The sequence below is a fragment of the Amphiura filiformis genome, chromosome 5, assembly GCF_039555335.1.
Source record: "Amphiura filiformis chromosome 5, Afil_fr2py, whole genome shotgun sequence".
Lineage (NCBI taxonomy): Eukaryota > Metazoa > Echinodermata > Ophiuroidea > Amphilepidida > Amphiuridae > Amphiura > Amphiura filiformis.
This window is the reverse complement of record NC_092632.1, coordinates 5,983,620-6,001,182: the sequence shown is the minus strand read 5'-3', so window position 1 is coordinate 6,001,182 and position 17,563 is coordinate 5,983,620. Positions and strand designations below refer to the sequence as shown.

At 35.6% G+C, this 17,563-nt stretch overlaps 1 protein-coding gene across 1 annotated transcript in view; it reads right to left on the bottom strand.

Moving 5' to 3' along the window:
* Positions 1–489: 489 nt before the first annotated feature.
* The window catches only part of LOC140152528 (arginine-hydroxylase NDUFAF5, mitochondrial-like), a 421,297-nt gene continuing 404,223 nt past the window's right edge, over positions 490–17,563 (bottom strand). Inside the window, exons 11-12 of the mRNA XM_072174884.1 lie at positions 9,280–9,362; positions 490–2,834 (exon numbers count right to left, since the gene is read on the bottom strand). Coding sequence (XP_072030985.1) covers positions 2,754–2,834; positions 9,280–9,362 — 164 coding nt within the window. The 3' untranslated portion in view covers positions 490–2,753. The remainder of the gene's footprint in view (positions 2,835–9,279; positions 9,363–17,563) is intronic.

The following is a 17,563-nucleotide window of genomic DNA, read 5'->3' as shown; positions in this document are numbered from 1 at the left end:
GGATCCAGGTTTTTAAAAGGGGTGGGCCCGGTCCAAAAAATGTTTGACCTGAAATTGGAACCTGAGAGAGGGTTCTCCCTCAGACAGGGCTGTCGCTAGAGGGGGTATGGGGGGTGTGACACCCCCCCAATACACAATTTTATCGGCAAAATTTGATTGCTGTCGGCAAAACCATGTGACTGTCGGCAAATGTAGTCAAAGGTATGTGTGATTGTCAGCAACTTGTGAGAGCGATATAACAGATTAATGTGTTACGAAATTGTGTTGTTGTAACGTAATAGACCTACTGTGAATGGAATAGTAGTAACTAGTTAAAAAAAATATTTTGAAAAATTGTGACTCCTACCCCCCCCCCACTTTTAAGATTTCTGAGCGCCGTCCTGGCAAAAAAAAAATTGGGTCAACAAATTACAAAAATTTCCGTCGGCAAACCATACTGTACACCCCCAACCCCCAACCCCCGAATCATATTGGTCAGCGACGCCCTGCCCTCAGAGTTGGACAATTTTACAAATAGGGGTCAAATTCGTCTGAACAGGTTTGCTATGTACTCTCTTCCCGCCCCCCCCCTTTTTGTAGAGAGAAGGGACCCACTTCTTCCACCTGGATCTGCCCCTGCTGCATGATAAGCCATAATGTGACACGATTTGGTCCATGGGGCCAAAGGCGGAAAATTTGAGATTGAGATAAATGCAAAAATAAGGAGTAAAACACAATAAAATACCTAAGAAAATACACATCACAAAACCTCATAACTTTAGAAGCAAGTACACTAGACCTTTGGTGTTTTCAGTATATGATAGCCTAATGTTACTACAATGTAATAATTATAGTAACTCAATTCTCAAAAATTCCTCCTTTGGCCCCCATGGAGCAGATCGTGTCACATATGTGATTTGCTCCATAGTGACGCCCTCTTTTTTCTAGAATTTATACTTTTTGCATGATGGTAGGCCTAATGCCCAGCTTTTTCCACTAAAGATGAACAAGTTTTATAGAAAGAATTGTCTTTAAACTCCTATTCAACACTATACAAAGTTGTGAAATTGCCAACTGTCAACCTCATGATGGCATTTGGCTTATTTTAGGGCAACACTACAATGAATTCATGTGGCATGATGTGTATCAAGGATGCATTCATGGCCAAATTTGACTTATTTATCTACTATATATAATCCACAGTTCTTTTAGATGCATACCACAGTTACATATAAATTGAAATAGAAAGAGGAATTAAAAAGTAAAATGGCTGCAGCACATCCTGTTTACCTAACAGTGGCTTGGTGTGTCACATATACATTCAATTTACATTCAATTTTTGAAACAAGAGCAGCCTCCATTTTTCTCACATATCGTATGCCTATGTAAATAGTCTTTAACATACTTACTTGCCCCAGTAACATATCAAATATCGCCATTAAGGAGCGCTCTTCAAATAGACACCTTATGAAGGTGAACTAAGTACCTGTTCTACATCCATACACTTGATATACCATATCATGTTATATGCTAGATCCAAAATCAAGTTTATACGTGTTGAAGTAATGGTTTAAACAAGCTTTCAGAAAAAATGTTGTCTTACTTACATTATGTGGAAAAAAAGTTACGTTTGTAAAAACAAATTAATTATGTATTACCAAATTACCTACATTAGCATTACCTAGGTTTTGTCACATTCACTGAAAGATATCTAATAAGTAGTTGACTATCAATCAGGCTTTTCATTCAGTGAGTGATAGCAGACCAAATTCCATAAATCTGAAGAAAAAAATTGAGCCAGGTTCTATATGTTGGCAAATCAGGCTCAATCAGGAGCCGCTTCTAAAGATTAAAAAAAAAGCTTTTTCCTGCTGAGGTTTTCTACTTTAAATGTAATGTAAAAGACATGGGGTACAAACTCTCTTTGCTTTGTGGCAGCATGCAAAACATTGCAGCGTAAAATGTTCCTTAATGTGACCTTTACTATGTGAGGATCTAGCATTGATTTATCATGATTGGCCTTCACACCAAGCATCTACTTGATACTGCCTGGCTCCTGGTCCTGTAATTTCCATAAAACCCAAATGCCAAAACTCTTGAACCTTATGGTAACAATTGGGCTTGTGCTGAGGAAATGCAAGTCACAGTTGCCATAACATTTTTATATGCATTGAAAGAAAGATCCCATATTGTATTTAGGGCTCAAGTTTGGTTGTAACGACCAATTAGTCTTGCGTTGCACACACGTTATATATTGCTTCAGTTCATTAAAGTGCCAAATATAGAACATGAGTATTGCATAATAATTAAATAATACCCCCCTGTGACAATAGCTGCACTTATTGATGTCATTTTATCCCCATGTGGCCAGTCCGGCTGCACCAGGAAATCCACATGGTCAGTCAGTTAATGGCTACATATGTATCCAGTACATCGCACCCTATCATTCACTGTGGGAGATAACTTTCCAGTTGGTTTAATTTCAAATGGACATGGTTAATATTATAAAGCTTTATTCAAATCCAAGAGAAGAACAAACTCTAGTAATCTAAGTGGACTTGAATTATATTGGAGATTGCAGTTCTGATAGAAATGTGATATCTTTATGTTCTCATTAGATCATAACATGATGCTGTACAGCAAAGATCAAAGGTCTTTTATTCCATATTTGGCATTGTTCCTGGACTATAAATCCATGGCTTCCTTTGCAGTGGAGAGTGGGGACATGTCATACTGTAACATCCTAATTTAAATGCTGGTGCTGATATCAACATTCATTCCTTTGGTGTGACCTTGGCCATATCTGCTATATCCTTCATTGATACTGTAGCTGACCCTCTGGCTTTAGGCTTTGGCTGTAATAAATAAACAAACAAACAAACACACAAAACAAAAATAAAATTAGTGTAAATCAGTACTGTGTAACTGTACGCCTAATAGTAAGTTAATTTGTTTATAGCAACTTGAAGGGTGGCATCTTTTAAGAAATGGGATTTTATAGTTGTAATCACAATAGGCACCAAGTTTGCCCTCACAATGGAATCTCCAATGTGCTGCTTGCACATCTCATATTGATTTCAATTTCTGTATTTAATTGCACCATATTTAACCAATCAAAAAAAACAAAATTGTCCCCAACAAACAGAAATAAAACAGCCTTGGCTGATCTGTTTTTCACCTCCATACACAAATGGTACAGTTTTTCCCATTGACTAGTCAATCAAACATTGGAAATGATTACAACAGAAATCAGAAAACAAACTAAAAAACCCCAAAAAGGCCCAATGGCTGCAGAAATGTGTCACAGCAATATAGGAACTAGTCGGATAGGGTGGGGGGGTAAGTTGTCCGTTACCCTGAATCAGGCCCAGTGCCTGCAAGATTCACATTATATGAGGTGGACTATGTGGGGAAAGGGTTAGTAGTTGAGGGGTGTATTGTTCAACCCACTATTATACAGAGAAATGCTAATGATCTTTTATATAAATCCATAAGATCATTTGTTTTTCACTTTTGTACCTCCATATTTTCTAGTACAAATTCCTAAGGATCTTTTCAAATCTTTTCAAACAGAGAATTCATTGAAAGAAATCAATATTGAATTCAAATTAAAGTCTAGCATTTGGAGCAACATGAGTATTGAACTTGAGTTGTAAATAAGCAGTGGAAATCTGTTGGATACAGAGCTTTAACATTACTTGTATTGCTATATAACACACACATAACGCCAACAGCAAAAACAATATCTCATTCTCACAACTTGGTATAGATTTTGAGCAACATTGCTCTGCACTATGTAGCAATATCATAATTTGCAAAATGTACCATTTATGTGCACCTTGTTAACACAGCCATATTCCATCATCACATTGAAAAAATGCATGATCCCAATTGTAGAATTTCTGCAAAATTATATGCATTTTAAAGAAAATGCAGCAATAATTTTGCCCTTTTCTCATACATTAATCAAATATAATCGACTCCAACTGTGGTTGGCCTTTGAACAGCTCTAAAATGTTCAGTAAACATAACAAAATTTATTTAATATTATTTGGCCCTCGAACAGCAATCTTTGATATGACGTTGGCCCTCTGTGGGCCCGCAAGCAAATATGATTGAAAACTCCTGATCTGGTGTATTCTTTTCAAAATAAGGATTTGTGTATTAAAGATTAGTGTTACGAGTATATAGAGTACCTCGGTTACTACGTAACCATAAAGGAGGGGTTTTACTATGTGCTAATTCCCATGACCAGGTAAAGCTTATGCAAATCAATTGATGCGGTCTCCAAATGATAAGTACTTGCATGCAACAACTTTTTTTAATTTCAATTTCAAAGCAAAGATTGATGTTGTAAATTTAAGGATAATATGCTGTTATCTGAATCATGATACACTGTCACATCTTTTAAGATGATGTATGACAACAGTGCTGTCTCTAAACGATTAAAATCGCTTAGAGACAGCACTGTTGTCATACATCATTGGTTTATTAAAAATGCCAAAACACAATGTACCAAACAAGCAGTGCAAAGAGTACATGGAGATATTGGGCACCCATATAAGAGTGTTGCTGTGTGTTAATTCTCATGACCGTAGAGCCTACAGATATTGCTAGATGCTATCATTGTAACACATCAGACATTTATTGAAAATACTGTCACTTTCATTTGTGAGTTAGTTATTGATACTCTGAGGTACCACAGAGTGGTAACAGGAGTCTTGCTGCCAGATGCTATCATTGTAACACACCAGACAGTTATTGCAAACAATGTCACTTTCAATTGTCAAGTAGTTATTGGTACTCCAAGGTACCACAGAGTGGTGCAACGATACACATGGAGTGCCTGAGTGATAACAGGAGTGTTGCTGTGTGTTAATTCTCATGACTATGAGCCTACAGATATTGCTAGATGCTATCAATGTAACCCATCAGACAGTTATTGAAAACTCCAAGTCATAGGAATATTATAGCCTAACAGAATTGCCTAGTATGCATTGACAGAACATGTGAAAGACAGATAGGTCTCCCTCAGAGACACATACAGGCAAGGCAGACATTTATTACATTGGAAACCTTTTTTGTGTACAAGAATTGAATAAGAGTCCAATAATTGAAGTACCTTTGTACAGGGTGTTCTGAAGTTTGGTTCGAGTAGGGATGTGATGGTGACAGTCAGGAAGTAGGACCCATTTCTCACTAACAATGGGAGCCATTATATACCCAAGTCTTTTTATACTTTTTAGATTCTTGAGTATCCTGGCCAAAAAACTTTGGTGTCAACAATTTACAAGTTTAGTCTGGCCTGATTAGCACAAGTGAAGTGAGCTGAACATTTTTAGCAGGCGGGGGAGTCAAGACCAGCACCTCCCTTTCAAAACCTGAATTAATACACAATTCTGATTGGCTATTTTGCTAGCCATACAAACTAATCAGGGATACTGTAAGCAAGGCAGTAGTTCCCATGGGGGTCAAACATGCACTGTACTTGGGTATATTCAAATGAAAAAGTTTAAATAAATTTGTCCTGTTGCTCAGTCCTGATCTTTTTGTTTGGTCATGCTGACAAAATGAAGATCACATCCACTTTTCTTTAAACAACCAAAATATAATATTTCCATGTTTTTATCAAATTACCTTATTTTATGGCTATAAATAAAGTAGAGTATGTATGAGTATACATTATTCATAGTCATGAATAATGACTAATGTAAACTGTGAAGGAGTCCTCGTGTTCAAACAAAATACATGAGCAATACACTGCTCAAAAAAGTATTGTTAGACTTGAAAAAAAATGGCCATGATTTAAAGACCATCAGAGTATTGAGCAAATGAATTAACTCACTGAATGCAGCACTTCATACTGCAAATTTTGAATAACGATCGCACAGCAACAAACGAGGTGTAAAAATTTGCAGTATAAAATGTTGCATTCAGTGAGTTTATTGATTTGCTCAATACTCTTGGTTTTTTAAGCCAAACTTTTTCAAGTGCTACAATACTTTTTTGAGTAGTGTAGTATGATATGATATCTCCATTTTGACAAAATTAGTTTAAATATAGATGGTTAAACATTAGATATGTAAATTATGCCTTCATTATCTTTTTTCATCATACATCCATAAAACATGAAATCCTATGACAAGTACCCATTATATACTGACATACATTTGATTGTTATTTTACATGTCTTGTCTCGTCTCATGTTGAGAGTAACACCATGTTGGATTTGGCAGGCTTTGATTTCACAAGAAGTTTTGAAACTGGGATACAGAGGAGGATTTGATTTCACACAAGGTTTTAAGGTGCTTAAAATGGTTGATAAGGCAAAAAAAAAAGGTTCGGTCTCAAAGCTTGCTACAAGCATTTGTAAAATCCCACGATTTGACAAAAAACAAATGCGGACATTTTTTTTATTTAAAAAAAAAAGTTTTTTTTAAGAAAAAATCGGCGAAAATCAGACTTTTTCACAAAATACCATGAAAAAAGTCGGACATAAAAAATTTTAAAAATCGCATTTCGCATTTGTTTATAAATTTCTCGTGAGCTTTGAGACAAACCTTTTTTTTTTGGCCTAAATTAGGAAAACACCCTAAAACAATTTTCTTTTCATAAATAACAACAAAATATTAAGAGAACTGAAATGCTACGCCCATCTTTGAGATTGAATCTCCTATTGGATTTGCATAGAGTTCCTTATGGGCAGGCGTAACTCTTGCCTGAGGCATTTTTGTAACACTTCTAATGAAGGAGGGTGGGGCAGGGTAGCTGTAATCCCCTCTCTGGATTTTCACTATAAAATGTCTGATATTTTAGTACCAATGGATAAGAATGGGGTCCTCTTTTCTTTACACTGGTTTGCAGCATTTATTACTGGAAATGATTAGAAGCCAATATTATAACATCTATAAGATGTTTCTTGCTTATAATTTGAAAATATCTTACAAAAATGTTTGAAAAAAAAGTACTTTGGCCTCAACCCCCCCTCGAGATTGGACAGCCTAACCTACCCCTGGGTAAGGTGGTAAAGTAAAAATCACATGACAAAGGTTAGGCAGACAGTTACATACAGCCATTTGGTGGTTTGTTCTTGCATTTGATGGTGAGGGGAAAAAACCTGGAAGGGGGTAGCGTCTACCCCTTTTGTTACACTTTGGTGTAAGACTTAGGATTTCTTGCTATGATAAGAATACACAGTGTCTAGCTCATTCATTTCAGTGGTTAATTACTACATTAGGATATAATTATTCTAAAAGTGCAACAAAAATGATGAATATGGGGAATAGTGTCATTTAGGTTGGATAGATCTCTGAATGCCCCTTTAAATAACCACACTGACAAAATAGTGTTCTATAATAGAAGAACATCCAGGATATGTGATTGCATTTGAATTGCTTTTTAAATAGACACCTGAGAATCTGATATCATGGATTTTAAAATGCATCTTTCCATCTCTATAGAATAGTGCAGTGACAGTTCACACTAATATTTCAATCACTCTGTGAAAACCCATCAGTACATTAATGATATTGAAAAACTCACAAATGATTACACCATGAGAATTACACCCAGCATCCCCAATGGAAAGGAAGAGACTAGGCAATAGTGACATATTGACAGGGTTGCCACATATCCAGCCCAAAGATCAGGCAGGCCACATAAAGGCCCTAAGTGTAGCTCAATTTAACGTCAAAGGGAAAAAAGTTCCCACAATCCTAATGTTGGGCTGCGTTTAAAGGCAGATGGTCCAATGTTTTCATATGCTGTTTTCTACCTTACATTGATGCATATCACCAAAATATTTTGTATTCCAAGTTTGGAAACCAGAAACCACCCCATTGGTTGAAAGATCATTTGATTGAAAAAACTGCCACTCAGCCAGCCCGGTCAGCCAGGGATTCCTACCATTTATGGAATGAAACCCTGTTTTTTGAAAGTCAGACTACTTGTGATTCCATTTCAAAATTGTTTCACATGTCTCAGTTTATTCCTGGCTAGTCTCAGGACCACACACATTTACCGAGTCAAAGCTAAATTATAATACATTTCACTATTATGTGTTCAATAACCCTAACTCCATCTGGGTTATTTGGTTGGGGTGTCATATGTGTTGCCTCCACCCTGCCATTGGAAACCCTTCGAACCCCTTTTATAAGTTATCATATATTAACATTCTTTAAGAAAGCATTTTGAGACTACAAAAATCTGGTGAATATGACAAGGGTATAAAACTGGCATTCTTTGCCACTTGCAACAAATGACAGTTTTTAAGAAAAAGAGTCTTTTGACCGAGGGGTGGCACAGGGATGTAGAAAACGATTTCTTCCTTAGGATCAATGTTTTTCTATTTCATTTTTCTCCCAATTCTTTTTTTCTCCCACATGCATCATTTCCACAATTTTGATTGTCATTTCCTAGGAGCAACACTTTATACATCCCTAGGGTGACATGCCATTTGAAAGTCACCCAATTGTGTGAGGAATGGCCTCTTGTGGCAACCCTGTATACTTACCCAGATATGGAATGGAATGGTAAAATAACATTGAACTTGGATGCATTGTTTATAAGCATCACTGACTTTGAAATCATTTATTTGCAGCCTGATAACTGGCAACATGATGACCATAAATAGTCAGTGACATTATCAGACATGATCAATAAGATATTGACAAATACAGACAGGCAGGCAGTTTATATAGAGATGGCTGCTCATGTGATTTGGGTTCAATTTGAACATATTTATTTGTGTTAAAAATATGAAGAAAGAGGAGACAGTGAAGGTGAAATGATAAACAGTGATGAGTTGTGAGGGAATGTACGAAAAGGATAGGAAACATGGTGTAGTGAAAGACAAGAAAGGGAGTAAAGAAGCATGGGGGAGTAGGGGGAGAAGGATAAGGATAGTGAACTAAAAGGGTGGAAAGTTAGATGAAGAAAAGGAGAGGAAATGGAAAGGGAAAGCAATAGGGCAGGAAGGAAAATGCATGGAAAGAGAAATGAAGAAAGGATAAGGAAATGAAAACAAAGGAAAGGAAAAGAAACTTAGAAGAAAATCAAGAAGGAAAGGGAAGGAAAAGGAAATGGACAAAGTGGATAAAAGATGGAGGAGCAGAAAAGAGTGAGAAAGAGGAAAGGGTGAAATTGGGAAAGGGGATGTCAGGTGAAATGAGATGAGAAAGGAAGGGAGATGAGAAAGGAGGGCAAAAAAAATAGATGTGGGAGATTGAGAGCAGAGAGGGGATCAGGGGGAGGACAGGGAGGGGAGGGAAGGGCAAGGAGAGGAAAGCTGTTGTCGCCTACCTGTGATGGGTCTGGTTTCCAACCAATCATGTAGATTATTTGAAATGTGGCTGGTACTGAACCATCTTCATTGCCATACATGTCTGCAAGAAACAAGAAGAATAAAAGCATGTCATTAAATCATTATTGCTTGTTTAAATACATGCATTAAAAGTAGGGATGACCAATGAACCATCAACTTGATTAGAACACTCCCATAGACATGCAGGGAGCTCAACTGTGCACTGCTTGCACAGACATTTCTAAATTGAGCTCATTCTTTTATTTTTCATAATTTTTCTGTAAAAATTGGGGATGTTAATGCCAATTATGTTTTGTAACTATCTTGCAAATTACAGCAACATAACTTATTTCATTTTTCCTGTAAGTGCGAGTCAAAATTGGTCCATCGCCACAGTGCGCTTTAATTGCCAGTGGCTGAGTTCAGCACTGCTCAAGAATGGCACAAAATATTCATGTCAATAAGATCAGGTGAACAACGTGGCCTACTGAGCTGTAATTTGGCAGAGTTGCCAGTAATACCTCTATCATACCCTCTGTAAAAAGGTTAAAAATTGAACAAGTAGATCTCTAGTTACAAATTAAATCACCAGCTTCCCTTTGGAATTTCCATACTCCTTTCGAATCATGCTAAGAAGACACCTTTCTGAACATAAATGTGAAGTTTCGTGCTCATTCGATGTATTGTTCACCTGATTTCAACCCTAAATGTTTTCTTATATTTAGGCCTATACCATCTACAACTTGCTGCTGGCTATACCTTGTTTAGAACTTTCAAAAGAAGTACCTGAATGTGCAACCATAACTGTTTCAAAATAGCCCATGAAAGTCATGCAGCTAACTTCGAGGTCATGCATTGAATTGTATTGAATAAGGAATACTACGGGAACCAGCACCTTTTGTTAGAAGTCACACATGAGCATGATGAGTGAAGTGGATAACCTCTATTGTTGTGAATGAGTCAATGACCTTCAATGACACTTAAGATTTTCTTTGCATATACCTACTAATTGGTCATATTAAACCGAATAACATTGACATTTTTGGTTGTGAAAAAAAAAGTTCACCTGTACTTAGTGCAATTTTGATTTTGTGCCATATCGGCCATCTTGGATGATTTTTGCCAAATGTTCTCTAAATGCATGATTTCAATGCCTCGGTTTGAAAAAATAATTTATGCCATTGACTAGTAAAGTGCCATTTCATAAGAAACCCCTTTGATACTTTCACAATATGTTGTTTCATGTTTGCATATATGTTAAAATAAAGAAATATATAAAGGTAAATATATGCTTATGCCAATTTTGCTCCCAATTGCTATTTTTGGACCTTGTCATTTCATTTCGCTCCAATGACCGGTCAGAATGGGAAACTTTGAAAATTCATAATTGAAAAGTTTTGACCGATTTTGACCATTTAACCACCAAAATACTTCTATTGATGAGTTCTATCCAGAAAACGATCTTTTGTAGCAATAGGGGCAACATGAAATTTTGATGGTTATCCCTATTAAAAGCTATTAAATTTGGGTTGATTGTTTAAAATGAGTTTCATAATTTCATCCTGGATTTAATCAGGTCGCTGAACCCTGTCTGTATTACACTGTTGTCAAGCTAAAATAAGGTGAAATTGAATATAAATTACTATTAAGAAATATATCACTGCTGTAAGAAAAGAAAAATATAAAAGGTCTAAAGAAATGCTCTCTCTTTCATGATATATTTAATAACAGGTCAATTTCCAGTAAGTAAAACAATTAAAACCACATCTCTTAATCAATAGAAGACTCATAGATTGACCATTACTTGGTATCCATTTGCCTATCGTAATTGGATGCTTGGCTGACTGACCTTAGTGAATAGTAATTAATATTTCATGACCAATTCTAGTAAATGCCCACATGATGCCTAGTAAAGCTGCCGTTCAAAATGAGGAAATTAATTGTCACAAAAAATTGTGTCTTTTTCACTTTTACTTTCTTTTGCCTTTTCACTAATTGTGAAGGATTCAAATTAAATTATTGTACTTATTAATGCAGATGCAGTTGAAAACATAATAACAACACACATTGATAAATTCAGTTGACAGCAACTATTTGGAGCAAGCAGATATATAACACACATTGCTATCTTCAGTAGATAGCACCTATTTGCAACATGCAGATAATAATATGCATGATGCATGCTATCTTCAGTAGATTGGACCAAGAAGATAAGAACACACATTGCTATCTTCAGTAGATAATAATACACCTTGTCCCAAAAAGCAAATGAGAAATGTTGACAAGAAAAATCAATCTTTAATAGATTAGCATATATTTGGAGCAAGCAGATAATAACACACATTGTTATCGTCAGTAGATAGCACCTATTTGCAACATGTAGATAATAACACGCATTGCTATCTTCATTAGATAGCACAAACACACAAACACATGTAGATAGTAACACACATTGCTATCTTAAGTAGATAACACCTATTTGCAACATGTAGATAATAACACACATTGCTATTTTAAGTAGATAACACCTATTTGCAACATGTAGATAATAATACACGTTGCTATCTTCAGTAGATAGCACCTATTTGCAACATGTAGATAATAACACACATTGCTATCTTCAGTAGATAGCACCTATTTGCAACATGTAGATAATAACACACATTGCTATCTTCAGTAGATAGCTCCTATTTGCAACATGTAGATAATAACACACATTGCTATCTTCAGTAGATAGCACCTATTTGCAACATGTAGATAGTAACACACAATGCTATCTTCAGTAGATAACACCTATTTGCAACATGTAGATAATAACACACATTGCTATCTTCAGTAGATAGCACCTATTTGCCACATGTATATAGATAATAACACACATTACTATTTTCAGTAGATAGCACCTATTTGCAATATGTAGATTAAAACACACATTGCTATCTTCAGTAGATAGCACCTATTTGCAACATGTAGATAGTAACACACATTGCTATCTTCAGTTGATAACACCTATTTGCAACATGTATATAATAACACACATTGCTATCTTCAGTAGATAGCACCTATTTGCCACATGTAGATAGTAACACACATTACTATTTTCAGTAGATAGCACCTATTTGCAATATGTAGATAATAACACACATTGCTATCTTCAGTAGATAGCACCTATTTGCCACATGTAGATACTAACACACATTGCTATCTTCAGTAGATAGCCCCTATTTGCAATATGTAGATAAGAACACACATTGCTATCTTCAGTATAGACCACTTGGTATGTGACGTCATTGCCCGGCAGTATGCGCGCGCATTATGGCAATTTCCATTGTTCTTTGCCCTGCAGTGTGCGACGATCGTAGTTTGCTAAGGGCACATGCATTTTAAATCGCCCGCCACATTTCATATAGTACAAGAAAGCCATTGAACAGTGTAGCGGCTCGTTGAAGCATATCGATAGACGAGTCCCTCGCCTTTGTTGATAAACAGTGATGTCAAGTGGTCTATATAGCACCTATTTGGACCAAGCAGATAGGAACACATATTGCCCTCTTCAGTAGATAATAATACATAACTATTGATATCTTCAGTAGATTAAAACACACATTGCTATCTTCAGTAGATAGCACCTATTTGCAACATGTAGATAGTAACACACATTGCTATCTTCAGTTGATAACACCTATTTGCAACATGTATATAATAACACACATTGCTATCTTCAGTAGATAGCACCTATTTGCCACATGTAGATAGTAACACACATTACTATTTTCAGTAGATAGCACCTATTTGCAATATGTAGATAATAACACACATTGCTATCTTCAGTAGATAGCACCTATTTGCCACATGTAGATACTAACACACATTGCTATCTTCAGTAGATAGCCCCTATTTGCAATATGTAGATAAGAACACACATTGCTATCTTCAGTATAGACCACTTGGTATGTGACGTCATTGCCCGACAGTATGCGCGCGCATTATGGCAATTTCCATTGTTCTTTGCCCTGCAGTGTGCGACGCATCGTAGTTTGCTAAGGGCACATGCATTTTAAATCGCCTCGCCACATTTCATATAGTACAAGAAAGCCATTGAACAGTGTAGCGGCTCGTTGAAGCATATCGATAGACGAGTCCCTCGCCTTTGTTGATAAACAGTGATGTCAAGTGGTCTATATAGCACCTATTTGGACCAAGCAGATAGGAACACATATTGCCCTCTTCAGTAGATAATAATACATAACTATTGATATCTTCAGTAGACAGTACCTTTTCCCAAAAAGCAAAAGAGAAATGTTGACAAGAAAACTCAATGTTTATTACCTTGCAAATGTAATGATTATGGTATTTGGTAATCAGTTTGACAAATCAGGTAAAAATATAAAATTGGTAGTTAAAGGGGTGTGGGCTAATATTTTGGTATTCTATTTTCTATCTTACATACCATTAAGAATATGTTTCAAAATGGTTACCATAATTCACCACATTTTGATTCACACCATTTGAATAAAACATATCTCAGTCATTAAATTTACTGCGGTAATGAGAAAAATATGAGCTTTATTCCGATTTCAAAATCTCAGTTATGATGAAGAAAAATGGGGGATGAGGATGTCATTAATGTTATGGCGATTCCCCCAGACCATACACAAATTACTAATAATTTGACTCTCAATACCTGACATGACACAGTTTTTTTATGATGATATCATAAATTTACCTATAATGCACAAGTTTACTCCCAAAATACACTATAGTAAATGTCACTTGTATTTTGATGACCAGATTATTGCTAGCCTTCTCTCCACTGTCTGTTATTGGTTTCAATATTTCATGAGTATTTCCAGTGTAATTGCCAATTTGATACCATTGTAACAGTTTTAATGCTGAATTAATGCCAATTATCTCAGTTAAATAACCATTCAATGTGACCCACTTTACATCATGCCGGTCATATCCTGATTACGTCAATGCTATATACCAACTCAACTTACTTGAAAATTCAATCATTTATTCGGGTTTCTTGATTACAAAATATTAGCAAATTAGTACAGCTTAAGTGTGTTATCTCAGCTTTTAGTAGCATGCCTGGTAAAATTTATTTTTGACTACTATCTGGGTATCTATCGGTGACGTCAACACAATCAAAATGGGATATTCCAATTGAAATTCATATGCCCCATGGAAGAACTGATCTTAATCTAACACACAGGGAGTGTGAATTTCAAGTGGGGTTACCTGAATGGGGGACTCCATTTGAAATCTGCACCACCTGTGTGGAAGATTAAGGTTATGTTTTCCAAGGGGTGTATGAAATTCAATTGAACAGCCCATTTAGTCAAGTCAGCTTGTCAACAATGTTCAGCATGAATCGTGCGATAAATTACCAAACAAGATCATATATTTAAAATTCTTAACGATTGTGCGATAAATTACCAAACAAGATCAGAAATTTAAAATTCTTAACGATTGGTAGTAGTAACTAAATCCCTCGATAAACTCAAGTTGAAAATACAAATTGAAGGTTTCAACGGGTTCACAGTCAGACAAGTATAAACTGTCAGGCTTTCATCAGGATTAGCTGTGACTTCTCCAGGACAAATCTACTGGGAATAGTGTATTAAGGGGCAGTCTATATGCGAACTAATAGTTTTGTCTTGAAAAAGTCAAAGCAAATCTAGACACCAAAGTTCTCCATTTTGTAAATGTTAAATTCTGTGTTGTTTTCCGTTTTCTAAAAATAAGCAAAGAAATGTACCCACTCTAGGGAAATTCATTTTTTTTCCATATTAAAAAACACACACAAAAATGAACAGTTTGTTTCTATTTAGAAAAACTGAATCCAAAATGATGATTCATATGTGAGAAATCAGCAGCATTGCCGAAGAAAAGTCATGAAACAGCAAACATATGACCCTTTAAGGGAAGTAATGATAAATTTGAAGTAAGTTTCAGAATATACCTTTATTTTTTTCAAAACCGATTTTTTGGCATATTTGTAATACGTACACATGTTCCAACTTAAATCTATGAGCAAACTGTCAAATTCGCCCTATTTGTAGTAAAACGGGAGGATTTTCTGTTGGTCCGACATATTATCATAATTTTTAGATTATGATAATAATTATGTCAGAAAGATTGCAAATCGTAGTTTCCTACACATCCAATCCTGATCCAAATAGTGTGAGATATTCGAGTGATAGAGGTGAAGTTTATGATGTTGTTTCTTTGCAAATTCCCAATGTTTTTCGCGTCCAATGTATTGGGAACTTTCATAATGATTGCGTATTATCATTTTGGAAGAAAAGAAGAAAAATCTAAAAATTTAAAAAGATCGTACATTAAGGCTTTAAAACCATTATGTATGATCTTTATGAATTAATTTGGTTAATTTTGTTCAAACCTAATTTTTTTTGCTTATATGTAATGTTTACACCTAATAATGGGAATTAGCTAAATTCTTTGTGCTTGTAGGACACCAGAGCAATTTTGAATTAACAATCCCCATAGAACAACACAGTTACGCAGCCAAGATGTGAAGTGGGTTTTCTTTAATTTTATCTCATAATTTTGGCTTTAAATGATTAGAAAACGCCCTGACAGTTATTACTATAGTTTTTAGCACAGAAATTCAGCGGTCTGCCAATTTGGTGCAGTTTATGGCGTATACGGAAGTGGGGTTCTGATTGGCTAATTGAATCACGTCATCATCACATCGGCACCTTATTCACTAGTCAAACTGCGTAGTTCTTTTTACGCGATAATCAGACAGAGCAGATGGACATTGCTGAAGTAATTTGCCGAATAGTGTAATTAATATTATTTCATAATTTTTGGCTTTAACTGATTTCTATGGGATATGCAAGTGCATGACTGAAACCTGTGGTAAAAATCTTCAAAATTGAGACCTGTTCTCACAAAATGAGCAGATAGTTGCTAGGGAAGAAAAGGAGATATGGTTCTTTGGACATGCTGGAAAACAACAGGAAACAAAAAAATTCCTTTTATTGACTTTTGAACACCAAGTGAGGGAAAACAATCTTGGCAAGTTATATATCATTTTAAAGCTTGAACTCCAGAGATAATGATTCTAGCCAGAATTAAAAAAATAAAGATGTACAACTTACCTCTGATTTTGTGGGAACTCTCAATTGGGCTAACAATGTGTGGGCTTGGCAACAGAGTGTTTATCACAACTCCTGATTGCCTTTCATACATTAAGAAGAAACATCAATTGACAACATCATTTTATTGATTATTTTGAAGGTGACATGTCTATTGTGTATGAATTGTGACAGCCATGTTTTCTGAACCTAATTTATATTTACATTAGAATTGGGCAAAGATTGGATATTATATGAGTTTATATCAGCAAAATATGAACAAAGAATGTACACAAGAGAGTGAAATGTGGGACATGGCGCAAGGGGAGCTTGACAAGGAGCTTGACAATCATCAGAACAAATACTAAGTAATACAATAGAAATATAGTCACAGTCTTTCCTGTGAAATTACATACAGTCTCGTAAAAAATAGCATCATCATATATTTTAGGGCATGAAAATACAAATGTTACTATTAATTATATAGAAGCCTTTAATTAAATGACAATCATACTTTCTTAGGTTATAAAATGCAGGAAAATACTTGTGCATAGAGTCCCAGGTACTGATGATTGTCAGAGAACTTTGAAAACACCACCCCCTTTTGCATCTCATTCTGTGAAGTTTTCAGGATAAAACAATTACCCTATTTTGAGCGATTTAGCCAGTTTTGCTCCCAGTTTGATGATTTCACAGTCTAAGGGTAATTGATAATTAGACATAATGGACTGCAAACCATGACTGATGAGTTGCAGATCAATTTACCATTTGACTTGTACAGGTTATAGATCTCAGATAATTATGATCAAATGTACCACTAATCTCACCCTAGAGAATTATATAAAGGGATACTAAATGTGGCATTTCCAAAATTCAGATCAATGTGGAAATGGATAGCACACTTGGAGCCTGCATACACCACATAAAAGAACTTCTAAGTTTTATAAGCTGCCATTGTTCATGAATCATTCAATAAAACAAAAATCCAAAATTGTCAGAGGAATATTATGGTATATACAGCTATCCTGGGTAATTATTGCATGCATATATGGTCAAATCCAACCAAAAGTGTCCACGGGCCAAAAATAAAAGTCCGAAATAAAAATGTCTCCACAATTTTTCCTTTTGCCCATTGATTGATGACATATTGGCCTTATAGGAACCAAAAGTGCCA